Source organism: Strongylocentrotus purpuratus, unplaced genomic scaffold (assembly GCF_000002235.5).
Source record: "Strongylocentrotus purpuratus isolate Spur 01 unplaced genomic scaffold, Spur_5.0 spur5_scaffold_10, whole genome shotgun sequence".
NCBI lineage: Eukaryota > Metazoa > Echinodermata > Echinoidea > Camarodonta > Strongylocentrotidae > Strongylocentrotus > Strongylocentrotus purpuratus.
Genome location: NW_022145595.1, coordinates 25,077,207 through 25,094,185, shown reverse-complemented (window position 1 = coordinate 25,094,185; position 16,979 = coordinate 25,077,207). Strand labels below are relative to the sequence as shown.

The window sequence follows — 16,979 nt, the reverse complement described above, 5'->3', positions numbered from 1 at the left end:
TATGCTAGAGAAGAAGTAACATGAAAAGATTCTTGATTTCGTCCTAATGAGTCGATGCTAGATACGGTGCTATAGTGATTTCTGTTTTTGGAAAGAAAGTGGACATAATATGTTCGTGTGATTTGACTCGGACATTAGGTCCATTGTCAGCTGCTAAATCAGCACAGCTAAATGTCGTTTTACTGGACTACATTTATGCATATCTTATCAAGAAAATCATGTATTATGACGGAAAATTCCTGCAATTAAATCCGTTTTTACCTCTTTTTCTGGGACACACTGTACTCAGACATCAAGTTCTATCCAAAAGTAGAAGACATAGATTGGATCGAGACAATTCTTGAATTGATATTTCAGTTTCAGTGTAATTTCATATGATTCTTCGCATAGACCGATAATTGAGCTGAAGAAGGAAAAAATGTATATAAACTACTATTTGTTTCCCGATAAAAGCAAAACAGAAACCTTGATCATGTTGTTAAAGGATATGTGTTAAAGATACAAAGATAAATTTACTTTCTTGTGTAATTCTTCCTTTTTGTCTGTGTGTGTTCCAGAAATTGAAGAATTGTCTTCTAATCCTTCAGAAGATGAAGATGGACCATCCGACGACCAAGGGGAAGATGTGGTAGACGATAGGAGAGCTATGGGTCCAGGTAGAATATCAAAAGGTAATCACTGATAAAACGTTATAACTTTGCTGTTTTGCTATCTGATTTGAAGCCAATAGTTGCAAAGAATTTCATATGAGATCTAACATTGTATTTTTTTCTTTAAAGGTAATTCGGTTGCATGCAGTCTTTTCAAAATTGGAGATCAAAAGATTCAATTATAGCTTCTTGTGTAAATAATGCACAAGACAAGACTATGCGTCGATTTGGGTATTGCCTGGCTAAATTTCATTAATAAATGTAGAATGATTTACTGATAATGAATATGATCGACTGAAGTTTGATGTAACCACCTTTTCCCCGGAGATATTTTCATAGGGACTTTAATCAAATCTTACCTTTATCTTGTTAGAATATAAATTTGTGCAGTGGTTGAAACACTCTTCATACTAGTGATTGTTTCAACTGATTTGTATATCTTCACAGGGGCCAAAAGAAAATCAGATGAAACACGACGAACATCGAAGAAGACACAGAAGAGGGCATGGTCCTTTGAGGAGGAGGGTGCGGTGAGAAGGCATCTAGGGAGGTATATTACTATGGGGAATTTTTCCAGGTAAAAATGAAATAGAAATATGCATGAAAAATGAAACAGTACTGAATAGGAGAACGTGGAGAAACATAAAAGATTTTATTCGAAACAAAATCACTGCAAATGCTAGAAACGCTAGATGTTAAGTTGCTTGCTCTTGTGCTCCACATGATTTAATTTTTATTTCGCTGGAAATCCCATAGTAATAAACCTCCCTAGCCTAGGGAGTATTAATTTTTTACATGAAAATGAAATTTTATTTAAGAACTACTGATGATGACTAGTTTAAGTGAAACCATCTTGTAAATCAGTTGTCTAATTATGGATAGTCAAAATATGCCAGAACTTGTCCCCATCTGCTTTTGACAGTATTGTTTTCTTCTAAAGTCAGTGAATTGGTCTGGAAGGTTTGGCTCGCTCTTTATGCTCAAAAGACTTTTAAATAACATAATTTTAATCTTGTTAGTAAAACCTCATGGACGTTCTGACGTCCTTATTTAGACTCCTTATTTAGACAACTGATTCAAACTGATTCATACCATGATTTACCCCTGGTAGATTTGGTCAATTGACTACATAATTTACAAAAGAAAACTAATTCTATTTCAAATAACATTGTCAACCACACAAATTCACTGAAAGTTTTGTGCCTAGTCAATATGAAATCGATTTGAGCCCCACATGGACCCCCTCGCTTGCTTCATTCAGGGGGGGGGTCATGCTTGGCCCCCCCCCCTCCATGACAGCACAATGTGCAGTATTGCAATCAACTTGCTAGATAAGACTTGTAAACATGGTAAATGTGCAGGTAAATCTTTAACCTAAATGTTCGTACATTGTCTCTACATTCATTAGCTTTTTAGTGTGTTGAGAAATGCAAGTTTTCAGCACGGAATAATCTGAATTTGTCTTGCTTGCAAAGTTGTACAAATCTAGTTAGACCCCTCAATGGGGCTCCTCGTAAAACAATAAGAATTATGTTTTTGTTTAAAAATGATGACCCTTCCTTTGCTATAAAGTACATTCTTTATAAAGTACCCCCCCCCCTCCGCTTCCGGCGCCTATGGACCACCTGTATATAGATGGATGATTAGCTTTGCCTAATTAGTTTAACTTTTTTGTTAAGAGAATAGATATGAAACACTGCAGAGGAAAAAAACTGTCATTTGTTCCTTAAATTTAGGAAGTTTATTGCTATTGGTTTCAACACAATGTATTCTTTTCCGATAATTACCAACAATTTTGTAACGAGTTCAAGTGTTTCAGTTTTTTTCTTCAATTCAATTCAATTTATTATTTCATTTAAAAAATCAAAAACAATACATTGAGAAGTGCAATGGATCATTAGCACCCGATAAAGCCGATGGCTTGAGGGAAGTGGGTTGACCCATAACATAAATGACAAATGTGGAAAATACAAAACATTAAACATTAAAATTCACAATATAACAAAATGCAAGACGTAAACAAGACATTACAAACTAAAACACAATAATACAGAACGACATAATTTATAACGTAATTGTATGCATCAGGGAATTCATTCATATGTGGCAAGAAAACGCAACTTGAATTTCGATTTGAAAGAATTTAGAGTGGTCACATTTTTAATTGAGTTTTCAATATTGTTCCGAAATTCACCTCCTTTTTGTTGTATAGAATTTACCTTTCGTAATTTTAAACATGAATATGGCAAGAAAATGTTACGTTTTTGTCTTGTGTTGACATTATGTGTCTTGTCAACTGTAACAAAGTAATTATTAAACACAGGTGGTAACAAATTGTTCTGATAACGATATATAAAGACTCCTGTTTTAATTGTTACATTAAACAGAGACATTTAATATATTCAGTTTCTTAAACAACGGATGGGTATGGGCAAGATAATGGGAGTTTGAAGATAGACGAATGGCTTTCTTTTGTAAAGTATTTAGCCTGTTTAAATGACACGAGCTGGCCCCTCCCCAGACAAGACTACAATAATTGACATAAGGCAGGGCAATGGCATTGTACAAAGTGAAAAGGGTTTTCAGCGGTAGAATAGCTTACTCAACATGCTAAGCTTTCCACGAATGGAGTAGATGTGATTAACCCAAGTTAGCTTATCATCTATCTGTACTCCTAGGAAATTTATAATGCTTGCTCTTTGTATTTTATGGTTATCTAGTTTTATTGAAAAATCAAATTGAAGATGTTTTATGGCTCATGAAAACACTCTCTGACAATCACAGGAAGTTTTAATGAAATGTAATCTTGCATGGATTGAGCAATAAAAATACAAGCAGACATTGATTGAATGTGGCTTAATTCTGTTGGCGCTTATTTGAACAAAAGAACATATTTAGTTTTGTCAGTATTGAGAAATAATTTGTTAGCTTTGAACCAGGAAGTGATCTTGTTTAATTCGACATTTGCATAATTTTGAAGCGTACTTTTATCAGCATGTGAAATAAATATGTTGGTATCGTCCGCATATAAAACAAAATGTAATAATTCAGATGTATTGATTATATCATTCATATATATAAAAAATAACAAAGGGTCAATTATACTTCACAATTACTCTTCACATAATTCAAATGCAAATAGATTGTTATCATTTACGAAATTATAGTGTCTGTTAATTGAAGCTCCATGGCAACGGAAATACGATAATGAAGAGGCTAACTTTGCTGTATTCTCATTTTGTTCAGATAACTGTAGTCTAGTGTTCATTACGTTGCTGCTTTTAGAAATGTTGTAGTTGACAAATATATTGAAATATATGTTGATTTTAACAATATTGAATGCTTCATTTGATTTGCTAGGCACCTCACTTTGTTACAATTTTAGCTAATTGTTGTTAGATAACTGATTTAAACAGGTTAAACCAGGGAGCTTTCGAGAAAAGGCCCATGTTGTTTTGTTCATTAAATTGGTTACTTGTAGTACATATTGAGGTTGTCCCTCCTAGAGAGAAGAATAGTTACAATGTCAGCATTAAGTTAGGATTATTTCAGAAAAACAATAGTTGTTTTTTCTTAAGAGATAGTTATACATGTATCTCTTTCATTGACTTTAAGTTTCATATGATTGACTTTGCACCTCAGTTGGAATGTGAAATTCTCTCCTAGTCCATGCATACACATTTCCCCTATTTATCGGTAAAACATTCACACGACCGACACACCTGTGTATTCTTTGTGGCCCCAATTGGGATGTAAAGTACTCTCTTCAAAATAAATCCCCTTATCAAACTTTCGGTTCACTTTATGAATGGAGGCAATAAATGAAGTATAAATAACAACGAGTCATTGTTGTCAGGGCGTTTATTATAATGTCCCCATTTTACGGTATAAAACACCTGTCCCCGATTTCCACCCAATGTAAGTATGCGTGTGTGCGTGCGTGTATGTGTGGGTGTGTTCTTTGATAAATATTCAGATAGATGAACCAATTTGGGTACAGTCACAATTTGAATGTTTTTTTGCCTACACATCAATGACTTTTAGACTGAAAAAAAAATTATTGTCTTTCTGCATCTGCATGGTGTTTTTCATATTTACATAAGGTAACATTACTTTGTGGAGAAAATTCCTCATCACATTTGGAACATTGTAATGTTATTTTTGTCTAATGTGGATTTTTAATTGCTTTGTCAGATTAGTAAAATCCTTCCTTTTAAAAATCTCTTATCAGAATACAGCAATTCAGAGACGTGAACATGTAAGTGCCAGCTGCCATTACTAGTGTCCATTAAAGGAAATGCAACGTTTTGGGAAATTTTGAAAATTTGAAAGATAGTAATTTTTAAATATTGATATATTTGTATGCCCCAGTGGTTGTTTTATAAGCACTAGAAAATTTAGCCGCTAAAATACTTCTGTTTTTGAGAAATTGAATATTAAAACATTTGCTGGTGCTCTCGGCCGGTAACTTTCAAATATTTCAAATAGCGCCTAAGGCCATTTCATGGTAGATGCGACCATGAAAATCTCAGAATATGAGGTTCTGATATATAATTTCCAAATGGGAATAGCAAATTGGTAGATTGTAGTCAAGAAACATTGTTTTAAGGCTAAAGTACTATTAGTCTTGAGAGGGCGCTAAACAACATAAAAAGTTTATTATTTACAATTTCATCACTTTAGACTTGATTTCAACCACGTCAAAGTTCACTGAATATTGTAAAATCGCTTATGCTTCTGATATGTTCATTTGAACCATATTCATGACCCCATACCACAACTTTAAAAGACCACTCTAACCAAAACGGGTTACAAAATGAAAAAAAGATATGTAGAATAATTTTTGACGGAGATTCCGAACATGACAATGATTTTTCTTAGATATAATCAATAATTCTGGAATCTAGCTTTAATAATGACGACAGTTTTCAGAGCTGAACTGCGCAATAGCGTATGACGTGACTGCAGGAGCCTCTCTGGTGAAAAGGAGGGTGATTACCGTAAGGCATTAAAATGTCTTTAAAAAGGCAAACTATGATAATAATTGAAGAAAAAAAAACAATGCACTTGATAATCCCAGTACGTTTCTGGCTATATATTTTGTCATTGAATTACAATGAGATTCCAAGATCCTTGGTTGTAGGACGAATCAGATATTCTCACAATGACGTCAAATGCATCATCAAGCCACATGACCGTTACCTTGTTTCTAGGGGCATAGCCTAGCAAGCGTGAGATCTGGGAAAAGTGGATGGTTATTATCATTTTTTGTCAATTTAGAGATTTTCTGAAAAATCAGAGGCTGGAATATTAATAAGTAGAGGTGTATTCATGTTTTGAAAGGCTATGTTAGTTTGGTTAGAGGGGCCCTTTAATTATGCTGAATAGTATCGCTGCTTTAGTTGAAAGATGGCAATGCACCTGCCAAGATCTCCTACTAAGCTTATGGATGCCCCCCCCCCCCCATCCAGCAATGGTTGAGGGAGCACTATAGAGCTCCCAGAAACCATGGAAACTGAATTGCCCTATACAAACATCTATAAGGCTTTTCTCTAGCAAATTTCTTCAGATGTTTTGCCAGTTTAGTTTCTTGAGAAATCCCCTTCATCAAAATAGGAACATTGGTATGCCATTTATTCAGTGTGCATTCTAAAATAAAGGTTAGTTCACTTTTTCTTTCTTTTTACTTATTCAGAAAATCCCTTATCACACGAGGAAGACATGCATGCATTCGGATTAACAATTTGAACATTTAAATGGCATTTCTGCACTATGTATATTCAAATGACGGGTAAGATTACTTTTAAGCGAAAATCCCTTATCACAATACAAAAGCTTAAAAGGGTTTCTCGACTGTGCGTTCTTTAATAGATTATAATGGTACTTCTTTGAGAAATAATCTATGACATTAGGGACATTGACAAGGCTTTTTTTCCTGAATGTGTCAAAACATGCTTCGCTAGATTGCTTCGGCAAGGAAATCCCTTGTCACAATGGGAACATGGATTAGGGTTTTCTCCACTTGTGTTCTTAAATGGTTAATAAATGTACTTCTTTTAGAAAAAACCTTATCACACTTATAACACATAAAGGGTTTCTCTCCTGTATGTGTTCAAAGATGGCTAGTAAGATCACTTATACAACAGAGAACTTGCAGCAGAGTCCCTTTTTTCATTTGTTATTAGGCGATCAGGAAGATCTGATACTGTTTTTTTTTTACACCGAATGGACTCCCTCTTTTGACTAAGTAAATATTTAAATGGCTTTTCTCCAGTATGTATTGTCAGATCAATAGAAAGATTATTGTTACAACAAAATCTCTTATCGTAATACAATCTTAACAGCTATAGGGTTTTTATGTGTTTCTATAGATGCCTTGTGAGCTCACTTTAAAAGAAAATGCCTTATTACATTAGGAACACTTTACAGGTTTCTCTCCTGTATGTGTTCTAAGGTGGCTAGTTACAGCCCTTTTATAAGAAAATCTCTCATTACAATCTGGACATTTATGAGGCTTTTCTCCTGTATGTGTCCTAATATGACAAGTTAGATTACTCTGTTGTGAAAAACCTGTACCACAATAGGAACATCGATAAGGCTTTTCTCCACTGTGTGTTCTTAAATGACTAATAAGAGTGCTTTTACGAGAAAAATCCCTATCACACTGGGAACACTTAAAAGGTTTCTCTCCTGTATGTGTTCTAAGGTGGCTAGTAAGCTTAGACTTTTCAGAAAATTCTTTATCACAATGGGGACATCGATAAGACTTTTCACCACTGTGTGTTCTTAAATGTCTGGTCAAGTGATATTTAAAATGAAATCTTTCATCACACTGGGGACACTTGAACGATTTCTCTCCTGTATGTGTTCGAAGGTGGCTAGTAATATCACTTTTATGAGAAAATCTCTTATTACAATAAGCACATTGATAAGGTATTTGTCTAGTATGTGTCCTAATATGATAGGTTAGGTGACCTCGTTGGGAAAAACCTCTATCACATTGGGAACATTTAAAGGGCTTTTCACCACTGTGTGTTCTTAAATGATTTATAAGGGTACTTTTACGAGAAAAACCCTTATCACACTGGGAACACTTAAAGGGTTTCTCTCCTGTATGTGTTCCAAGGTGGCTATTAAACTTATTCTGTAGAGAAAATCCTTTGTCACAATAAGCACATTTATAAGGCTTTTCTTTAGTATGTGTCCTAATATGACAGGTTAGATGACCTCGCTGAGAAAAACCAGTATCACAATGGGAACATTTATAAGGCTTTTCTCCACTGTGTGTTCTTAAATGATTTATAAGAGTACTTTTACGAGAAAAACCCTTATCACACTGAGAACACTTAAAGGGTTTCTCTCCTGTATGTGTTCCAAGGTGCCTAGTAAGCTTAGACTTTTGAAAAAATCCTTTAACACAATAGGAACACTTAAAGGGTTTCTCTCCTGTATGTGTTCCAAGGTGCCTAGTAAGCTCATTCTTTTGAGAAAATCCTTTACAACAATATGAACACTGAAAGGATTTCTCTCCTGTATGTGTTTTAAGGTGCCTAGTAAGCTTAGTCTTCTCAGAAAACCTTTTATCACAATGGGGACATTGATAAAGCTTTTCTCCACTGTGTGTTCTTAAATGACTAATAAGAGTACTTTTATGAGGAAACCCATTTTCACACTGGGAACATTTATAAGGATTTTCACCACATTTCTCATCAGTAAATGTTTTACTGCAATGTAAACACAGATGGGACTTCTCTCCACTGCATGCTGTTATTAGTGAGTATATCTTGTCTTGTCCATTGTCCAAATCTGGGGAGGAAAAGAAAGTCATGTTTCTGCTGCATGATCTTGTGGTTAATTTTCTTTTCATAGCCAAGTTAAACGAATGTTAACAGCGAGCAGAGAAAGTGTGGAAGTAAGTATCCATGAAGGCTGCAAAGATGGAGGACACAGCAATTATGTCACAAGATTTCAGCTGATGCAATTTACAGATAGTATAAATGCTTTACCATCAAGTTTTTCAAATGTACAAGGGACCTACTCAAATGTTTACAACCTTAATAGGGTTGCTTCAATTTGAGCCTGTATTAAAAGACCTTTGGATAAAATGGTTACACTTTTTAAAACAATTTAGCTCCTACAATGAAAAAGAGAAAAAAAATCAGCTTCACTTTGAAGAGCCTTTCAATGAACTGCAATAAACAATATATAAATGTTGTGTGTGTGTGTGTATACAGTGCTGTAGGTGGTGATAATAAATTACAATTCGTACCTCCGATTTAAATCTATTGTTTTATTCAATCATGAAAAATTCAATCAGCCACATTGAATCAAGCATAATTAAACAATCTGAAATTTAATTGCACTCCAATTTTTATTGGAGTCTATTCAGTGAATTTTAATTCATGAAACAGAATTTCTGGCTTTTCAACCAAAAATTTCATTAAAAAGTTACAGAGTATATGGTTGCGAGGTTGATGTGACTGATTAAACCTCAAACCATGAGAGGAGGAGTAGATAAAGATTTTCTACACTGTATGGTTAGATGGATAAACCATGGACCTAAATGGACACTGATCGGTACCATAATACATTTCATGCACCTGATTCAGCAAAAGTATAATGGCATTCCAAACATGCTTCCAAGCTTTGATCTCATCACAACCATCGCCAGTCAGCCATAAAAAACAAAACTGTGCCTTGTAGAATCTACAAAATGCCTGGGCAAGGAGAAACCGAATCGCTTAAAAATCAAGGAAATGCATGTGCAGCTGGGGCGTACATATGAATGTTGACGTATATGAAGTTTTCAATAGGAAATTAGAAGTGGTTTACAAGAGAAAGCTGTAAATTTGGCTGTAACAATGATTTTAAACTTCATATTAAAATTTATCCTATCCATTTCCAAGGAATAGAAGATAATAGGACAGTTGAGAATATGTATTTTTCCAAGTTTGGCGAGTCCAGATGTATGTCTCCAGTGTCCGCTTCTTTAATAATCAATCTAATATCGCACAAATTGTCATAATTTGGGGTTCACTGGTCCTCTAACTGGTATTAAATCACAATACTTTTCCTGAAACTACACTCTGGACCCTGGCCCAGCAAAAAGAATCTGAAGAAATGTAAAAGATTCTTTTGTCTGTGAAGATGCTTGATTACATAATCAACATTGTCGCGTCAAATGAATGTCGATCCTCATCAACATACACATTATCAGGTTCTAAGGTTACTTCTGTGAGAAAAACCTTTATCACACTGAGAACACTTAAAGGGCCACTCTAACCCAACTAACATAGCCTTTTAAAACATGAATACACCTCTACTTATTAATATTCCAGCTTCTGATTTTTCAGAAAATCTCTGTATTGACCCCAAAATGATAATAACCATCCATTTTTCACGGTTCTCACGCTTGCTGGGCTACGCCCCTCTAAAAAAGGTAATACGGTCACGTGGCCATGATGACGCATTTGACGTCATGGCGGGCATGTCTGATTTGTCCTACAACTAAGGATCTTACAATCTCATTGTAATTCATAAATGAAACGTACTGGGATTATTATGAAAGTGCATATTATTTTTCGGAAAAATGTCTTTTTTCTTTAAAGTGGATATTCAAAGGAGATCTCTAAATAGGAAGATATTCATATCTACAGAAAGCTTATAAGCCATATAATGACCTTGAATGACATTCAAACAATATAACACTTTCGTAAAAGCGAGATTTGGGTGAAAACATCGCCCTATTCTCTGGGACAAATTTGCCCTATTGTCATCAGAATCGGCCGTAAGCTGTGGCGTCGGAAAAGGGAGGCGTGGCTTGTGGGCCACTTCCGGGTATCTAGTAAAATGCATGTATAAAATTATAAGGCGGAAAGACAAGCTTCAACTTGTGTTATTTGTCCCTTACTAGAATAAATTATAATACAACATCGTTTGTAATTTAATTCTCATTAATATTTCCATCTTGATATACTAAAAAATGTATTGTTTGTGAACAAAAAATGTTGAAAAAGCCAGGGGGAAAAGAAGGTGAAACTAAGGCTGTGTCCACAGCTGTGTCTTGCAGTAAGCCTGCATATATGGGTATTTGGGAGCCGGCGATTTTTATCACAATTGCACAATGAAGTTTCACTTTGACATATCAGACAGAGACTTTACCTCTTTCACTATGAACACAAAAAAGTTAATGGTGATTAAATCATTATTATGAATAAAATAAAATTCAAACTAATCGAAGAATATTTCCTTTAGTCGATCGTATCTTGGCTATAGATTGGCTAGCGATTCTGCTGTTGTTACGATTCATCCGCGAGAAGTGCGGGTCTTGGCTGCCGCATTACCTATACAGCTGGTGGAACGTAGTCGTAGTATCGCAGGAGGATTAACATTACCTGCCTCCACATCAAAACAAACATAAACGTACATTTGCTTGGCGTTCACATACGATCTACTACTTACTATCGAGATCAATTATTTTGCTAGGATTTGTGGCCAAATTTATTCATTACAATTAATTGTAAGTTGAGATCCTCATCCACGGATACGGTACTTCGAGGTCCATTAAAATGCTGTTTTGTACAAATTTTTCATTCATGACGAAATTTCAGCCTTAATTCTAGTGTGAGATTGTGTATGTAGAAAGCTTCTAATTTAGCGCGAATGACGGAACTACTTTCTCAATAACACTGCACTGTACACACATGCAGTTATCGCTTGCATTTCGCGATAGACAGAACCCTTACAAAACTAAACCAAACCAAAACAAAACGGAGAGAAATACACTATTCTATAGTATGTAACTATAGTTATCGACATATATAAATGGAGAAGAAACATTAATCATTGTTATGTCCCAGGAAATTCCACCTCAGAACATGATTTTACTAAAGATAATTTTATTTTGAAACACAGCTAGGTTTGTTTTTCATACTACTATCTCCTACTTACAGCACAACTGGCAAGCTAAAGTTGGTGAAAAAGCTAAGTTGTAAACAGATATTTTACAGAAATTGTCACTTTTTCAATGCCAATAGTGACATAAATATTGACATAAGGATATGTTTCAGGACGGGAGAGGACAATTGTATGTCAGATATTGATCATTCAGGCAATATTAAATAGTTTTGAGAGAGTGGAACTGACATCCACTCTTTGAACATTTGCGTGTAGATCGCAGTTAGTCTCTGTAGCTGCATGAAGCATATCCCGGTTCTGACGTCACGCACAAAGCCACTTCCCTTTAGCCGATTTCATAGGTCCGGAGAGAGTCAATTAGTGAAATTTCATTTTTATAAAACACTAAAATGCACACTTTCATGGCATGTTAGCTGCATAAATTGCTTTAATAACTCATTCAATTATAAAATAAACTATTTTTAATTGATTTTATTTCCTATAAGTATCAACTTTAATTAATATCATAGTTTGACTTTTTGAAGACATTTAATGCCTAAATCACCCTCCTTTTCACCAGAGAGGCTCCTGCAGTGACGTCATAAACAGTTGCGCAATACAGCTCCGAAATTGGGCTTTTTTTCTGAGCGTTCTGAGTCGTTATTATTAGAGCTAGATTCCAGGATCATTGATGATTTCTAAGAAAAATCATTGTCTTGTACGGAATCTCTGTCAAAAATTATTCTACAAATCATTTTTTCATTTTTAAACCCGTTTCGGTTAGAGTGGCCCTTTAAAGCGTTTCTCTCCTGAGTGTGTTCTGAGGTGGATAGTAAGTTCTAAATCCTTTATCCTAAATCCTTTATCACAATAGGAACATCGATGAGGCTTTTCTAAAGTGTGCGTTCTTAAATGGCGATTAAGAGTACTTTTATTAAGAAATCCCTCATCACACCTGGAACACTTAACCCTTACTGTACTGGGGGGGCCTCTCTACATTTTCGGAGATCGCGCCGCAACCGCTTGGAATTTTGATTGTCGTTTCACAACTTTTTTCCCTCAAGTCTTGCGCACATTTTGATACTATTTTCGTCAAAATCGGATATACCTGTAAGGTGTTACATAACAATTAGTATGCTCACGTCATCAAAAAAGTGCTATTCATGTACGATCAGAAATGTGAAGATATGAATTGATATCAAATTGCTTTTATATGTTTCTCAGAGTAACTTGATGTATTCCAGAACAAAAGAATACATTAGAAATAAAACAATAGATATAATAAGAAATTAAAAAAATAAAATACATATGAAAATAAATAGTTGAAAATCGCATCAAATTTGCATAAATTATCATTATTAATTACATCAAATAACTATTTTTTGTTAGAAAAGAAGTTTCATATGAATAATGAGTTTCAACATTCAAAAAGTGGAGTCTGACAATTTTTGTAATGATTCTAGTTCCCTAAATATAGTTCCATATTTGATATTCATGAATACGTAATTTGTGTTTTCATAATTTATGCAAATTAACCTATTCATTTTCAAATATCATAAAAATAATGAAACTTCATGAATTTGAGATGAAGAAAACATTTATTCAATACATTTTCAAGATTCTTCACAAGACTACGGACAAATATGTAGAGTTTTCTGTTAAATGCATAAAATTAGCATTTTGCATAATTAATTAGGATATAACGACAAAAATTTGCATATTAAGAAAAAACTAATTATACCATCTTGTTCCTTACGTAATTATCTATAAATATGCAAATTTTCGTGTTCATCGGACATTCAACGGCCGAGATCATAAGGGGGTGGGGGCCTCCCAGGCCCCCCCCCCCCCCAGTCAGAGGGTGCTCAAAATAGCCCAGTACAGTCAGGGTTAAAGGATTTCTCTCCTGTATGTGTTCTAAGGTGCTTAGTTAGCTTAGATTTAAAAAAAAATCCTTTATCACAATAGTAACATCGATGAGACTTTTCTCCACTACCGGTATGTGTTCTTAAATGAGTTAAAAGAGTACTTTTAAAGATAAAGACCAGTTCAGGTCATATTGCGATTGCATTGTGAAAGAAACTTTGTGGAATCCATCAGAAAAGGTTGATCATCTAGCATATAAATATTGGTGTGTACTGCAAGGTTTTGGAATTATCAACATGATAAGAAATTTTGCTCAGTCTTGATAAAGCTACAAGCACTGTACACAGAAAGATGTATATGGGACTGCCCCCACACGTGCACGACACATCCGTTATATCTATCAGATCCAAATAGATATAATAATTTACCAAATACATCAATTAACAGGCGGTTTCTCGGCAAAATTTTTATAATCGCTTCTTAGTCAAAACATAATTCTTTCACATGGTTGGTAATAAGAGCTTCCATTTCATTTATTAAGAGGGGGGCATTTCCAAAACTGGTCTTTACCTTTAAGAGACAATCCTTTATCACACTGGAAATGTGGAATAAATAAAAATAAAAAAGGTGGATAGTACGGTCATGCTTTTGAGAAAATCCTTTATCACAGTGGGAACACTTATTAAGGGTTTCTCTCCTGAATGTGTTCTAAGGTGGCTTGTCAGGTCATTCTTCTGAAAAAATCCTTTATCACAATAGGAACATCGATGAGGCTTTTTCTCCAGTGTGTGTTTTTAAATGTTGGGTCAGGTGATATCTATAACAAAATCCTTTATCACAGTGGGAACACTTATTAAGGGTTTCTCTCCTGAATGTGTTCTAAGGTGAATAGTAAGGTGATTATTTTGAGAAAATCCTTTATCACAATAGGGACAATGAAAAGGCTTTTCTCCAGTGTGCGTTCTTGAATGGATAGTAAGATTACTATTATTAGCAAATCCCTTATCACACTTGGAACACTTAAAGGGTTTCTCTCCTGTATGTGATCTAAGGTGGCTAGTAAGGTGATTATTTTGAGAAAATCCTTTATCACAATAGGGACAATGAAAAGGCTTTTCTCCAGTGTGTGTTCTTGAATGGATAGTAAGATTACTATTATTAGCAAATCCCTTATCACACTTGGAACACTTAAAGGGTTTCTCTCCTGTATGTGATCTAAGGTGGCTAGTAAGGTGATTACTTTGAGAAAATCCTTTATCACAATAGGGACAATGAAAAGGCTTTTCTCCAGTGTGCGTTCTTGAATGGATAGTAAGACTACTATTATTAGCAAATCCCTTATCACACTTGGAACACTTAAAGGGTTTCTCTCCTGTATGTGATCTAAGGTGGCTAGTAAGGTGATTATTTTGAGAAAATCCTTTATCACAATAGGGACAATGAAAAGGCTTTTCTCCAGTGTGCCTTCTTGAATGGATAGTTAGGTTACTTTTGCAAGAAAAAACTTTATCACAATAGGAACATTTATAAGGCTGTTTACCACTGTGGGTTCTTGAATGGGTTCTAAGGTTACTTATACGAGAAAAACCCTTATCACACTTGGAACACTTAAAGGGTTTCTCTCCTGTATGTGTTCTAAGGTGGCTAGTAAGGTGATTCTTTTGAGGAAATCCTTTATCACAATAAGGACAATGAAAAGGCTTTTCTCCAGTGTGCGTTCTTGAATGGATAGTAAGATTACTTTTGCAAGAAAAAACTTTATCACAATAGGAACAGTTATAAGGATTTTCACCACATTTCTCATCAGTAGATGTCTTACTGCAATGTAAACACAGATGGGACTTCTCTCCACTGCATGCTGTTATACGTGAGCGTATCTTGTCTAGTCCATTGTCCAAATCTGGGGAGGAAAAGAAAGTACAAAATGCCTGGGCAAGAGAAACTGAATCCCTTAAAAATTACGGAAATGCATGTGCAGTTGGCCGGTGTACCGGTATAAATGTTGATGTATATGAAGTTTTCAATAGGAAATTAGAAGTAGTTTGCGAGAGAAATCTGTAAATTTGGCTGTAACAATGATTTTAAACTTCATTTTAAAACTTATCCTATCCACTTCCAAGGAATAGAAGGTAATAGAACAGTAAAGAATATGTATTTTTCAAAATTTGGCAAGTCCAGATTTTGTCCACCAGTGCCTACTTCTTTAATAATCAATCTAATATCACACAATTGTCATAATTTGGGATTCACTGCTCCTCTAACTGGTATCAAATCACGATACTATTCCTGAAACTCCACTCTGGGCCCTGGCCCAGCAAAAAGCATCTGAAAAAATATAAAAGGTCCTTTGGTCTGTGATGATGCGTGATTACATGATGAGCATGAGCACTACAGCCAACAAAATTGCCTGAGGTTCCATGGCATCAACGAAACCCAGTGAGAAAACACTGACAAGCTGGTGTGTGACTTAGCCTGAGACCGTCTCAACACCGAGCTTTCTCCTGGCGACATCGACCGCAGCCATCGAATCACACCGAGGAACCAGAACAACAACGGCAGCACAAAAGCACAGAAAAGCGTCATTGTGAAGTTCTCTACCTACAACATGAGGCAGAAGGTTTACAAGGCAAGATCAAAGCTGAAAGGGACGTTGATCTTCATCAACGAGGACCTGACAGGCGAGCGGCAACAGGAATGCTATACGCGGCCAGGAAGTCCTGCGCCATCGCATGGACGTGGACACAAGATGGGAAAATATTCGCCATCACTGCTACGGAGAGAAAGCAGGTGATCATCCAGAACCTGAGGGACATCGATCGCCTTGGTTAGTCACGATAAATTGCATTGTAATTTTTTTATGGCATATTAATTAAAATGCCTATCCGTTATCCGTGCATCATATGTGAAAGAACAGTAAGGAATAACCAAAACACATTATTATGCGTAATTTGTTCCTTATGGTGCCATCTTAGTTGTAATACATCAAACCCAAGTGCTTTTGAATCAGATAGTGACTGGATTTGTGACGTTTGTGCCTTCAAAGAACTCCCATTTGATGAAAATGTACATACAGGCAGCAGTGGTTTCTTGTACACTGACCCAGATGCAAGTATTATCATTAATGACAGTTCGAATAATAGTGACACTACCGAATCAGATATAGAGTAAGAAATAAAACAGATATCTAATTATAAAGGACTGAAATTAATCCATCTGAACTGTACATCTGTTATGAAGAATATTGATGAACTGAGAATATTACACGCGAGAACTCAACCAGACATTTTTGCTTCGAGTGAAACACATATTAATGACTTGATACATGACTAAAGATAAGTGGATATAATATTGTATACAAGGACAGAGATAGACATGGTGGAGGTGTTGCAGCATACACTAAAACTGATTATGTAATACGTGAAGATTTGACGGAAAATGGTCTTGAACTATTGACTGTTAAATTGCAGTTCTCGCATATGAAAAATGTTATTTGTATTGTTTGGTACAGACCATCGAACTCTGGTGTCCAGGTGTTTGAGAAATTTCAAAATGTATTTACAAAGACTT

The 16,979-nt window shown here is 35.2% G+C and overlaps 1 protein-coding gene across 1 annotated transcript in view; it reads right to left on the bottom strand.

The window, feature by feature from the left end:
* LOC100891013 (zinc finger protein 271) overlaps positions 1-16,979 on the bottom strand; it is a 106,387-nt gene that overhangs the window by 65,249 nt on the left and 24,159 nt on the right. Inside the window, exons 7-8 of the mRNA XM_030979874.1 lie at positions 15,232-15,312; positions 8,376-8,456 (exon numbers count right to left, since the gene is read on the bottom strand). Coding sequence (XP_030835734.1) covers positions 8,376-8,456; positions 15,232-15,312 — 162 coding nt within the window. The remainder of the gene's footprint in view (positions 1-8,375; positions 8,457-15,231; positions 15,313-16,979) is intronic.